At 46.4% G+C, this 14,078-nt stretch overlaps 1 protein-coding gene across 1 annotated transcript in view; it reads left to right on the forward strand.

Annotated features, from left to right (window-relative positions):
• LOC132403305 (adenylate cyclase type 8-like) overlaps nucleotides 1–14,078 on the forward strand; it is a 191,743-nt gene that overhangs the window by 128,191 nt on the left and 49,474 nt on the right. The window contains exon 16 of the mRNA XM_059986758.1: nucleotides 5,088–5,169. Coding sequence (XP_059842741.1) covers nucleotides 5,088–5,169 — 82 coding nt within the window. The remainder of the gene's footprint in view (nucleotides 1–5,087; nucleotides 5,170–14,078) is intronic.

Here is a 14,078-nt window from a genome sequence, read left to right on the forward strand (position 1 = left end):
CTGTTCCTTGGCGACTATTAGAGTATCTGTGGTACAATCCCATCAGAGTAATTGCACGTCTCCTGTTCCTGAGTTCCACATAAAAGGACCCGGTATCTGACCTCTACATTCTGTCTGCTCTGTGTGCAATTGTGATGTCGTCTGATTCGTAGTGCAACTCCAACCCCCTCCTTCACCTCATCTTTTCCGAAACTTCAAAAACCTGGTACGTTAATCATCCATTCTTGCCCCTACTGTCTCAGGGTGAGATCCACCAATCCCCTACTGTCTCAGGGTGAGATCCACCAATCCCCTACTGTCTCAGGGTGAGATCGACCAATCCCCTACTATCTCAGGGTGAGATTGACCAATCCCCTACTGTCTCAGGGTGAGACCGACTAATCCCTTACTGTCTCAGGGTGAGATCCACCAATCCCTTACTGTCTCAGGGTGAGACCGACCAATCCCCTACTGTCTCAGGGTGAGTTCGACCAATCCCCTACTGTCTCAGGGTGAGATCCACCAATCCCCTACTGTCTCAGGGTGAGATCCACCGATCCCCTACTGTCTCAGGGTGAGATTGACCAATCCCTTACTGTCTCAGGGTGAGATCGACCAATCCCCTACTGTCTCAGGGTGAGATTGACCAATCCCTTACTGTCTCAGGGTGAGATCGACCAATCCCCTACTGTCTCAGGGTGAGATCCACCAATCCCCTACTGTCTCAGGGTGAGATTGACCAATCCCTTACTGTCTCAGGGTGAGATCGACCAATCCCCTACTGTCTCAGGGTGAGATCCACCAATCCCCTACTGTCTCAGGGTGAGATTGACCAATCCCTTACTGTCTCAGGGTGAGATCGACCAATCCCCTACTGTCTCAGGGTGAGATCGACCAATCCCCTACTGTCTCAGGGTGAGATCGACCAATCCCCTACTGTCTCAGGGTGAGATCCACCAATCCCCTACTGTCTCAGGGTGAGATCCACCAATCCCCTACTGTCTCAGGGTGAGATCCACCAATCCCCTACTGTCTCAGGGTGAGATCCACCAATCCCCTACTGTCTCAGGGTGAGATTGACCAATCCCTTACTGTCTCAGGGTGAGATCGACCAATCCCCTACTGTCTCAGGGTGAGATCGACCAATCCCCTACTGTCTCAGGGTGAGATCGACCAATCCCCTACTGTCTCAGGGTGAGATCCACCGATCCCCTACTGTCTCAGGGTGAGATCGACCGATCCCCTACTGTCTCAGGGTGAGATCGACCAATCCCCTACTGTCTCAGGGTGAGACCGACCAATCCCCTACTGTCTCAGGGTGAGACCGACCAATCCCCTACTGTCTCAGGGTGAGACCGACCAATCCCCTACTGTCTCAGGGTGAGACCGACCAATCCCTTACTGTCTCAGGGTGAGATCGACCAATCCCCTACTGTCTCAGGGTGAGATCCACCGATCCCCTACTGTCTCAGGGTGAGATCCACCGATCCCCTACTGTCTCAGGGTGAGATCGACCGATCCCCTACTGTCTCAGGGTGAGACCGACCAATCCCCTACTGTCTCAGGGTGAGACCGACCAATCCCCTACTGTCTCAGGGTGAGACCGACCAATCCCTTACTGTCTCAGGGTGAGATCCACCAATCCCTTACTGTCTCAGGGTGAGACCGACCAATCCCTTACTGTCTCAGGGTGAGATCGACCAATCCCCTACTGTCTCAGGGTGAGATCCACCAATCCCCTACTGTCTCAGGGTGAGATCCACCGATCCCCTACTGTCTCAGGGTGAGATTGACCAATCCCTTACTGTCTCAGGGTGAGATCGACCAATCCCCTACTGTCTCAGGGTGAGATTGACCAATCCCTTACTGTCTCAGGGTGAGATCGACCAATCCCCTACTGTCTCAGGGTGAGATCCACCAATCCCCTACTGTCTCAGGGTGAGATGGACCAATCCCTTACTGTCTCAGGGTGAGATCGACCAATCCCCTACTGTCTCAGGGTGAGATCCACCAATCCCCTACTGTCTCAGGGTGAGATGGACCAATCCCTTACTGTCTCAGGGTGAGATCGACCAATCCCCTACTGTCTCAGGGTGAGATCGACCAATCCCCTACTGTCTCAGGGTGAGATCGACCAATCCCCTACTGTCTCAGGGTGAGATCCACCAATCCCCTACTGTCTCAGGGTGAGATCCACCAATCCCCTACTGTCTCAGGGTGAGATCCACCAATCCCCTACTGTCTCAGGGTGAGATCCACCAATCCCCTACTGTCTCAGGGTGAGATCGACCAATCCCTTACTGTCTCAGGGTGAGATCGACCAATCCCCTACTGTCTCAGGGTGAGATCGACCAATCCCCTACTGTCTCAGGGTGAGATCGACCAATCCCCTACTGTCTCAGGGTGAGATCCACCGATCCCCTACTGTCTCAGGGTGAGATCCACCGATCCCCTACTGTCTCAGGGTGAGATCCACCGATCCCCTACTGTCTCAGGGTGAGATCCACCGATCCCCTACTGTCTCAGGGTGAGATCCACCGATCCCCTACTGTCTCAGGGTGAGACCGACCAATCCCCTACTGTCTCAGGGTGAGACCGACCAATCCCCTACTGTCTCAGGGTGAGATCGACCGATCCCCTACTGTCTCAGGGTGAGACCGACCGATCCCCTACTGTCTCAGGGTGAGACCGACCAATCCCTTACTGTCTCAGGGTGAGATCGACCAATCCCCTACTGTCTCAGGGTGAGATCCACCGATCCCCTACTGTCTCAGGGTGAGATCCACCAATCCCTTACTGTCTCAGGGTGAGACCGACCAATCCCTTACTGTCTCAGGGTGAGATCGACCAATCCCTTACTGTCTCAGGGTGAGATCGACCAATCCCTTACTGTCTCAGGGTGAGATCCACCAATCCCTTACTGTCTCAGGGTGAGATCGACCAATCCCTTACTGTCTCAGGGTGAGATCGACCAATCCCCTACTGTCTCAGGGTGAGATCCACCAATCCCTTACTGTCTCAGGGTGAGACCGACCGATCCCCTACTGTCTCAGGGTGAGATCGACCAATCCCCTACTGTCTCAGGGTGAGACCAACCAATCCCTTACTGTCTCAGGGTGAGATCCACCAATCCCTTACTGTCTCAGGGTGAGATCGACTAATCCCTTACTGTCTCAGGGTGAGATCGACCAATCCCCTACTGTCTCAGGGTGAGATCGACCAATCCCTTACTGTCTCAGGGTGAGATCCACCAATCCCTTACTGTCTCAGGGTGAGATCGACTAATCCCTTACTGTCTCAGGGTGAGACTGACCAATCCCTTACTGTCTCAGGGTGAGACTGACCAATCCCCTACTGTCTCAGGGTGAGATCCACCAATCCCCTACTGTCTCAGGGTGAGATCGACCAATCCCCTACTGTCTCAGGGTGAGACTGACCAATCCCCTACTGTCTCAGGGTGAGATCCACCGATCCCCTACTGTCTCAGGGTGAGACCGACCAATCCCCTACTGTCTCAGGGTGAGATCGACCAATCGCTTACTGTCTCAGGGTGAGACCGACCAATCCCCTACTGTCTCAGGGTGAGACCGACCAATCCCTTACTGTCTCAGGGTGAGATCCACCAATCCCCTACTGTCTCAGGGTGAGACCGACCAATCCCCTACTGTCTCAGGGTGAGATCCACCAATCCCCTACTGTCTCAGGGTGAGACCAACCAATCCCTTACTGTCTCAGGGTGAGATCGACCAATCCCCTACTGTCTCAGGGTGAGATCGACCAATCCCCTACTGTCTCAGGTTGAGATCGACCAATTCCCTACTGTCTCAGGGTGAGACCGACCAATCGCTTACTGTCTCAGGGTGAGACCGACCAATCCCTTACTGTCTCAGGGTGAGATCGACCAATTGCTTACTGTCTCAGGGTGAGATCGACCAATCCCCTACTGTCTCAGGGTGAGACTGACCAATCCCCTACTGTCTCAGGGTGAGATCGACCAATCCCCTACTGTCTCAGGGTGAGACCGACCAATCCCTTACTGTCAGGGTGAGATCCACCAATCACCTACTGTCTTAGGGTGAGACCGACCAATCCCTTACTGTCTCAGGGTGAGACTGACTAATCGCTTACTGTCTCAGGGTGAGATCGACCAATCACATACTGTCTCAGGGTGAGATCGACCAATCCCTTACTGTCTCAGGGTGAGACCAACCAATCCCTGACTGTCCTGGGGTGGCCGACCAATCTCTTACAGTTCCAGGGAAGTCGACCATTCGTCTCCTTTCCCAGGGTGAGACTGACCAATCCTATCGTGTGCTTGGGTGTAATCAATGGATCCTCTATAATTTCTTTGCTGGCTTCCTCAAGCCTGTGTTCTGGCTTCCTGAAGCTTTTAAACCACACTCTGTACCTGAAATTTTGTAGTGTGCACAGGTCTCCTCATGTAGAACCACTGATCAACTCTCTTGTCACTGGTCAGCTCACTGGTTACCCAACTGTAGATCCCATTGGTCACCCCCCTTGGTCACATGGCCCACAGGTCACTCCACTGGACACACAACCCACCAGCCACCCCTTTGGTCACTCCTCAGAACATGGATAAACTGTCCCAAGCCAGTAGTTGGTAAGTGGGTCAGTGGCAGTGGGAGGAGGGGTCTGTGATGGCCAGAAGAGCTCATCCTGCTCTGGGAATACTAGACCCTCTCCAGAGATCCACAACCATAGTTAGAGTTTAATTTCATTTGTTAAAGTAAATCCATGAGACAATCCTCCTTGTTCCCCAGTGCCACCAGGGAGGGAGCCCAGTCTGTATGTCACTCCCTACCCCCCAGTGTAACCGGTCACTGTTAGGGACAGGCAGGAACATAGACTAGAACATACAATAGTACAGCACATTACAGGCCCTTCAGCCCGCAATGTTGTGCTGACCCTCAAACCCCGCCTCACATATAACCCCCCCCCACCTTAAATTCCTCCATATACCTGTCTAGTAGACTCTTAAACTTCACTAGTGTGTCTGCCTCCAAAGAACAGCTGACATAGACACAGAAACCCACATCTTCGTGTGATTCCCTGCTAAAGTGATCATTGTTTTATTTCTGCCTTCACAGTGTCTACGTCAAGTGGCATCGAGGAATCATCGTCGTGCTGATGTTAATGTTTGTCATAACTGTGTTTTACCATGGGCGACAGGTAAAGCACTCAATGCCTAGAAATGGTGAATGGAAATATTGATGCATGTGTTGGTAGGTTTGTAAATGATACAGAGATTGTTAGAGTTCTTGACACAGGAAAGGGCTGTAAAGGAACATAGCAGACTATAAATCAATGACATACCCATAAAACCATGGGTTATAGGAGCAGAATTAGGCCATTCACCCCTTTGAGTCTGTGCTGACATTCCATATGGCTGATTTACAGTGCCTATAAAGGTATTCACCCCTCTCTCTTGAAAGTTTTCATGTTTTATTGTTTTGCAGCATTGAATTACAGTGGATTTAATTTGGCTGTTTTGGCACTGATCAATAGAAAAAACTTTCGTGTCAAAGTGAAAACAGATTTCTACAAATGGGTCTAAATTTATCAGTTATTAAACACAAAATAATTGATTGCATAATTACCCCCTTCAAGTCAGTATTTAATAGATGCACCTTTGGCAGGAGTTACAGCCTTGAGTCTGTGTGGATAAATCTTTATCAGCTTTGCATATCTGGGCACTGCAATTTTTCCCCATTACAAAACTGCTCAAGCTCTGTCAAATTGCATGGGGATCATGAATGAACAGGCCTTTTCAAGTCCAGCCACAAACTGTCAATTGGATTGAGGTCTGGACTCTGACTTGGCCACTCCAGGACATGAATTTTGTTTTTTAACCATTCCTGTGTAGCTTTGACTTTATGCTACGGGTCATTGTCTCACTGGAAAACAACTTGTCTCACAAGCTTCAGTTGCATCAGGTTTTCATCCAGGATTTTCCCTGGATCTTGCTGCATTCATTTTACCCTCTACCTTCACAAGCAATCCAGGGCCTGCTGCAGTGAAGCATAGCCACTGTATGATGCAGCCACCACCATATTTCACAGTGGGGATGGTGTCTTTTTGATGATGTGCAATGTTTGGAATACGCCAAACATAGTGTTTAGTCTGAAGACCAAAAAGCTCAGATTTGGTTTCATCAGACCATAGAACCTTCTTCCAGCTGACTTCAGAGTCTCCCACATGCCTTCTGGCAAACTCTAACCAAAAATTTTGTGTGTTTTTCAATAGTGGCTTTCTCTTTGCCACTCTCCCATAAAGCTGTGACTGATGAAGTACCTGGGCAACAATTGTATGCTCAGTCTCTCCCAACTTAGCCACTGAGGCTTGTAACTCCTCCAGAGTTGTCTTAGGTCTCTTGATGGCCTTCCTCAGTAGTCCCCTGCTTGCATGGTTGCTCTGTTTTCGAGGACGGCCTGCTCTAGACAGATTTACAGCTGTGCCATATTTTTTCCATTTCTTGATGATTCACATAACTGTACTCCAGAGGATATTGAGTGACTTGGAAATTTTCTTGTATCCATCTCCTGACTGGTGCTTTTCAATAACCTTTACACAGAGCTCCTTGGAATGTTCTTTTGTCTTCAAGGTGTAGTTTTTGCCAGGATACTGACTCACCAGTAATTGGATCTTCCAGACACAGGTGTATTTTTACCAAAATCAATTGAAACACCTTTACTGTGTCTTCTAAAACCATTTGGCTGCACCAGTGATGATTTGGTATGTCATATTAAAGGGGGTGAATACTTATGCAATATTTATGTGTTTTATAACTATAATAATTTAGATCACTTTGTAAAGATCTGTTTTCACTTTGACACAAAAGGGACTTTTTCTGTTGATCAGTGTCAAAAAAGCCAAATTAAATCCCCTGTGATTCAATGTTGTAAAACAATAAAATATGAAAACTTCCAATAGGTTCTGTATTAAGCCTCTGAACCCCATTCTCCTGCCTTCTCCCTGTAACCCATGATTCCCTGACTAATCAAGAACCTGTCGCCCTCTGCTTTAAATATACTCAAGAACTTGTCCTCCACAGCCGCCTGTGGCAATGAATTCCACAAATTCATCATTCTCTGGCTAAAGAAATTCCTCCACATCTCTGTTCTAAATGGAATTCACTCTATTCTGAGGCAGTGCACTCTGGTCCTGGACTTTCCCACTATTGGAAACATATTTTCCACATCTTCTCTATCTCAGCCTTTCAATATTTAGAACCATAGAACATTACAGCACAGAAACAGGCCTTTTGGCCCTCCTTGGCTGTGCCCAACCATTTTTCTGCCTAGTCCCACTGACCTGCATCTGGGTCAAATCCCTCCAAACCCCTCTCATCCATGTACCTGTCCAAGTTTTTCGTAAATGTCAAGTCAGGTCAAGTCAACTTTTATTGTCATTTTGACCATAACTGCTGGTACAGTGCATAGTAAAAATGAGATGTTTTTCAGGACCATGGTATTACATGACACAGTACAAAAAACTAGACTGAACTACGTAATAAAAAAACACAGAGAAAGCTACACTAGACTACAGACCTACACTGGATTGCATAAAGTGCACAAAAACAGTGCAGACATTACATTAAATAATAAACAGGACAGTAGGGCAAGGTGTCAGTCCAGGCTTCGGGTATTGAGGAATCTGATAACTTGGGGGAAGAAACTGTTATATAGTCTGGTCGTAAGAGCCCAAATGCTTTGGAGCCTTTTCCCAGACAGCAGGAGGGAGAAGAGATTGTATGAGGGGTGCATGGGGTCCTTCATAATGCTGTTTCCTTTGCGGATGCAGCGTGTAGTGTAAAAAGTGAGCCTGCATTCACCACTTCATCTGGCAGCTCATTCCACACTCCCACCACTCTGTGTGAAGAAGCTCCCCCCACCCATGTTCCCTTTAAACTTTTTCCGCTTCACCCTTAACCCATGACCTCTGTTTTTTTTTCTCCCCTGGCCTCAGTGGAAAAAGCCTGCTTACATTCACCCTATCTATACCCATCATAATCTTATACACCTCTATCAAATCACTCCTCGTTCTCCTACACTCCAGGGAATAAAGTCCTAACCTATTCAACCTTTCTCTGTAACTCAGTTTCTCAAGTCCTGGCAACATCCTTGTAAACCTTCTCTGCACTCTTTCAACCTTATTAATATCCTTCCTGTAATTAGGTGACCAAAACTGCACACAATACTCTATATTCGGTCTCACCAATGTCATATACAACCTCACCATTACATTCCAACTCTTATGTTCAATACTTTGATTTATAAAGGCCAATGTACCAAAAGCTCTCTTCACAACCCTCTCTACTTGTGACGCCACCTTTAGGGAATTATGTATCTGTACTCCCAGATCCCTCTGTTCTACTGCACTCCTCAGTGTCCTACCGTTTACCTTATATGTTCTACTTTGGTTTGACCTTCCAAAGTGCAATACCTCACACTTGTCCCCATTAAACTCCATCTGCCATTTTTCTGCCCATTCCTCCAACTGGTCCAAATCCCTCTGCAAGCTTTGAAAACCTTCCTCACTGTCCACTACACCTCCAATCTTTGTATCATCAGCAAATTTGCTGATCCAATTTGCCACATTATCATCCAGATCATTGATATAGATGACAAATAACAATGGACCCAGCACTGATCCCTGTGGCACACCACTAGTCACAGGCCTCCACTCAGAGTAGCAATCCTCCACTACCACTCTCTGGCTTCTCCCATTGAGCCAATGTCTAATCCAATTTACTACCTCTCCATGTATACCTAGCGACTGAATCTTCCTAACTAACCTCCCATGCAGGACCTTACTGAAGTCCATGTAGACAACATCCACTGCCTTCCCTTCATCCACTTTTCTGGTAACTTCCTCAAAAAATTCTAATAGATTGGTTAAACATGACCTACCATGCACAAAGCCATGCTGACTTTTTCTAATAAGTCCCTGTCTATCCAAATACTTGTAGATCCTATCTCTTAGTATTCCTTCCAATAATTTACCTACTACCGATGGCAAATAATGTACCGGCCTATAATTTCCCAGCTTACTTTTTGAGCCTTTTTTAAACAACGGAACTACATGAGCTATCCTCCAATCCTCCGGCACCTGACCCATGAATATCGACATTTTAAATATTTCTGCCAGGGCCCCTGCAATTTCAACACTAGTCTCCTTCAAGGTCTGAGTGAATATGCTGTCAGGTCCTGGGGATTTATCCACTCTGATTTGCCTCAAGGTAACAAGCACCTCCTCCTCTTTAATCTGTATAAGTTCCATGACCTCCCTACTTGTTTGCCTTGTTTCCATAGACTCCATTCCAGTTTCCACAGTAAATACAGATGCAAAAACCTATTTAATATTTCTCCCATTTCCTTTGGTTCCATGCATAACCAACCATTCTGATCTTCAAGAGGACCAATTTTATCCCTTTTGCTCTTAACATACCTGTAGAAGCTCTTAGGATTATCCTTCACCTTGACTGCCAAAGCAACCTCGTGTCTTCTTTTAGCCCTCCTGATTTCTTTCTTAAGTATTTTCTCTTTTTATACTCCTCAAGCATCTCATTTCCTCCCTGTTGCCTATACATGTTATACATCTCTCTCTTCTTCCTTATCAGAGTTCCAATATCCCTTGAGAACCAAGGTTCCTTATTCTTGTTCATTTTGCCTTTAACCCCGACAGGAACATACAAACTCTGCACTCTCAAAATTTCTCCTTTGAAGGCCTCCCACTTACCAATCACATCCTTGCCAGAGAGCAACCTGTCCCAATCTATGCTTTTTAGATCTTTCTTCAAATTTGGCCTTTTTCCAGTTTAGAACTTCAACCCGAGGACCAGATCTATCTTTATCCATGATCAAGTTGAAACTAATGACCATTTGTACCATTTATGCAGAAGTTAACTGAAAGTCATGCCATTAATCCTTCAAGAAATTTACTGTTCTGATGCACTTGTCTTCACTGCAATTGGCATTGACTTTTTTGGTGAAGGCTCTTTTTTAAAGATTTGAAATTTGTTTTTGTTTTGGTGGATTCAAATGAGATTTCCACCTCCACCCCCAGAATTCTAAACTCCAGCGAGCACAGGTCCAGAATCATTAAACGCTCCTCGTATATTAACCCATTCGTTCCTGACATTATTCTCATGAGCCTGCTCTGCACCGAGAGATGTCAGATGGAGCCTGATGCGAGCCAGTGTTAGGTGATGCACCCTAAAACTGGCAGGACTGAGCAGGGTTAATGTACAGATGGATCTTGACGACAGAAGTACCACAACACAAGGGTGGTCTTTGGCATTTGTTCATTCATCTGGGCACTGAGCATTAAAGTTGGAAACTTGTTAGTCAGTTCTATAAGATTTTGATCAGGCCACACTTAGAGTTCTTGTTACCCCACTACAGGAAGGATGAGGAGGCTGTAGAGAGGGTACAGAAGACGCTTAACTGGACGCTGCCTGATTTGAAAGAGAGGTTGGGCAAACTTGGGATGTCAGTATCTTTTCACCATAATACAAGTGTCAAGTAGTAGATCATCACATGAATTTAGGTGAGAGAGGGAAGGTTGAGGGATATGGGGGGCTGGGTCACAATTATTTATTTTGAGAGCCACAGACGAGAATGGGAGGATAGGGATCGTATACATACAGCAGTGACTGCTTCATTTGGCATTGTGGTCACCACAGGCATGGTGGGCTGAAGGGACCATTCTATGCTGAACATCCAGCTCCTTGCAGTGTTCATTACATGTGAAGCAACCATGTTGTGTCTGGAATTCCACTGAATGAGGACCTATGCCTCAAAGTACACAAGCTGGTCATAGGCCCATCCCAGGGATTTTGGGTATACAACCTGGGCCTTGGCCTGGTCACAGTCCCATCCCAGGGATTTGGGGTATACAACCTGGGCCTTGGCCTGGTCATAGGCCCATCCCAGGGATTTTGGGTACACAGTGTGGGCTTTGGCCTGGTCACAGTCCCTTCCCAGGGATTTTGGGTATACAACCTGGGCCTTGGCCTGGTCACAGTCCCATCCCAGGGATTTGGGGTATACAACCTGGGCCTTGGCCTGGTCACAGTCCTATCCCAGGGCCTTTGGGTACACGTGTAGGCCTTGGCTAGACTTGGCCTATCCTAGAGTCTTGAGTACACAAACAAGAGAAAATCTGCAAGTGTTGGAAATCCAAGCAACACACACAAAATGTTGGCCAGGCAGCATCTGTGAAAAAGAGTCCAGTCAATGTTTTGGGCTGAAACCCTTCGGCGGGACTGGAGAAAAAAAGTTGAGGAGTAGATTTGAAAGGTGGATGGAGGGGAGAGGGAAACACCAGGCAATAGGGGAAGTACATGGTATCACAGCAGGGGAACAGTGAGAGAGTTTCACTGAACTCCCATCAAAGTCTCTTCCAGGGATGCCTACTCAAAAGAAGTTTAAATCTTTCCTTCAAGATTCCCTTCTCTTTCACTGCTTCCTTGCTGTGATACCAAATGCTTCACTTATCGCCTGGCATTTCTCTCTCCCCTCTCCCCACTTTCAAATCTACTCCTCAACTTTTTCTCCAGTCCTGCCAAGAAACTTGTATTTATTTAGAGATAAATAACATGGAACAGGATCTTCATTGAATGGTGTTGCTCAGCAGCCTAATCACAGGACAATTTACAATGAACCCAACCAACCGGTATGTTGTTAAACTTACATGTTGCCATAAAACTCCACTGGACATCTTCAAGAAAACAAAATTTCCCAGAGACAGACAAGACCATAAGGCCATAAGACATGGGACCAGAATTAGGCCATTTGGCCCATCGAGTCTGCTCTACCATTCAATCATATCTGATCCTTTTTTCCCCACCTCAGTCCCATTCCCTGGCCTTCTCCCCATAACCTTTGACGCCATGTCCAATCAAGAACCTATCAAGCTTTGCATTAAATACACCTAATGACCTGGCTTCCCCAGCTGCATGTGGTAATAATTTCCACAAATTTAGCACCTTCTGGCTAAAGAAATTTCTCCGCATCTCTGCTTTGAATGGACGTCCCTCTATCCTAAGGCTGTGCCCTCTTCTCCTTGTCCTCTCCCACCATGGGGAACATCCCAATAGCATGAATGGCAGTGATGCTTCACTACCAGATGAACTCAACGCCTTTTATGCCCACTTTGAAAGGGAGTGAACCCTCACAAGGTGGATGGTCCTGATGGAGTACCTGGTAAGGCTCTGAAAACCTGTGCCAACCAACTGGGGGGAGTATTCAAGGACATTTTTACCCTCTCACTGCTACGGGCAGAAGTTCCCACATGCTTTAAAAGGCAACAATTATACCAGTGTCTAAGAAGAATAAAGTGAACTGCCTTAACCTGGTAGCACTCACATTGACAGTGATGAAATGCTTTGAGAGATTGGTCATGACTAGACTGAACTCCTGCCTCAGCAAGGACCTGGACCCATTGCAAGTTGCCTGTCACCACAATAGGTCAATGGCAGATGCAATCTCAATGGCTCTCCACACAGCTTTAGACCACCTGGACAACACAAACACTCACGTCAGGATGCTGTTCATCAACTAAAGCTCAACATTTAACACCATCATTCCCACGACCCTGATCGAGAAGTTACAGAACCTAGGCCTCTGTAAATCCCTCTGCAATTGGATCCTCAACTTTCTAACTGGAAGACCACAATCTGTGCGGATTGGTGATAATATCTCCTCCTCCCTGACGATCAATACTGGTGCACCTCAGGTGTGTGCTTAGCCCACTGCTCTACTCTCTCTACAACAATGACTGCACTCAATTTTGTGGACTTCAGGAAGGGTAAGATGAAGGAACACATACCAGTTCTCATGGAGGGATCAAAAGTGGAGAGAGTGAGTAGTTTCACGTTCCTGGGTGTCAAGATCTCTGAGGATCTAACCTGGTCCCAACACATTGATGTAGTTATAAAGAAGGCAAAACAGCAACTATATTTCATTAGGAGTTTGAAGAGATTTGGTATGACAACAAGATCGCTCAAAAACGTCTATAGATGTACTGTGGAGAGCATTCTGATATGCTGCATCACTATCTGGTAAGGGGGGAGGCTACTTCAGAGGGCCAAAAGAAACTGCACAGGGTTGTAAATTTAGTTGGCTCCATCTTGGGTATAAAGTACCCAGGACATTTTCAAGGAGCAGTGTCTCAGAAAGGCAGCATCCGCGATTAAGGACCCCCCCCCCCCCCCAGCCCTATGGCATGCCCTTTTCTCACTGTTACCATCAGGTAGGAGTAGGAGGTACAGAAGCCTGAAGACACACACTCAGTGATTCAGGAACAGCTTTTTCCCCTCTGCCATCTGATTTCTAAATGAATAATGAACCCCTGGACACAGCCTCACTCCTTAAATTATATATTATTTCTGTTTTTTAATTATTTTCAATCTATTCCTTATAGATATACTGTATTTGATTTACCCATTTATTTATTTATTTATTCTATATTATCTATTGCATTGAACTGCTGCTGCTAAATTAACAAATTTCATGACTCATGTCGGTGATAATAAACCTGATTCTGATTCTGAGTGAAAATTAAACAACTTCACTACTTCAAGTTAGGAACCAGGAAGAATTTGAAGGTATCAGCAAACATCTTGAATGTGACAATGAAAATGAAGATTTGGAGAATGTGTTGTATGAAGGCAGTCCATTATCTGCACTAGGTGTCTGCACTGATTTTGTTCATTTACAGTCAATCAAAAGACCTTGGCAGCGTACACTGGATGAATTCCTCTGTTGATAACTGTTAGGAACTAATACACAGTTTTATAGTACAGTAGTAGTATTGGTGCTGTTCTAATTTGTTCTGTATTTGATTTAAATACATAATTTGTTACACAGTTAAATGGTAGTTTGCCTTTTTGTTAATGCTTTTTCAACCATTTCCATGTTTGGCTGACTGGGGCAGCTGCTCAATTTCACCAAAATGTACCGGTTCCAATGTGTCCCAAATAGCTGGAATCCACTGCATATGGGGTCCAGAGAAGATTCACATGGATGATTCTGAGAATGAAAGGGTTAACATATGAAGAGCATTTGATAGCTTTA

Source organism: Hypanus sabinus, chromosome 12, assembly GCF_030144855.1.
Source record: "Hypanus sabinus isolate sHypSab1 chromosome 12, sHypSab1.hap1, whole genome shotgun sequence".
NCBI lineage: Eukaryota > Metazoa > Chordata > Chondrichthyes > Myliobatiformes > Dasyatidae > Hypanus > Hypanus sabinus.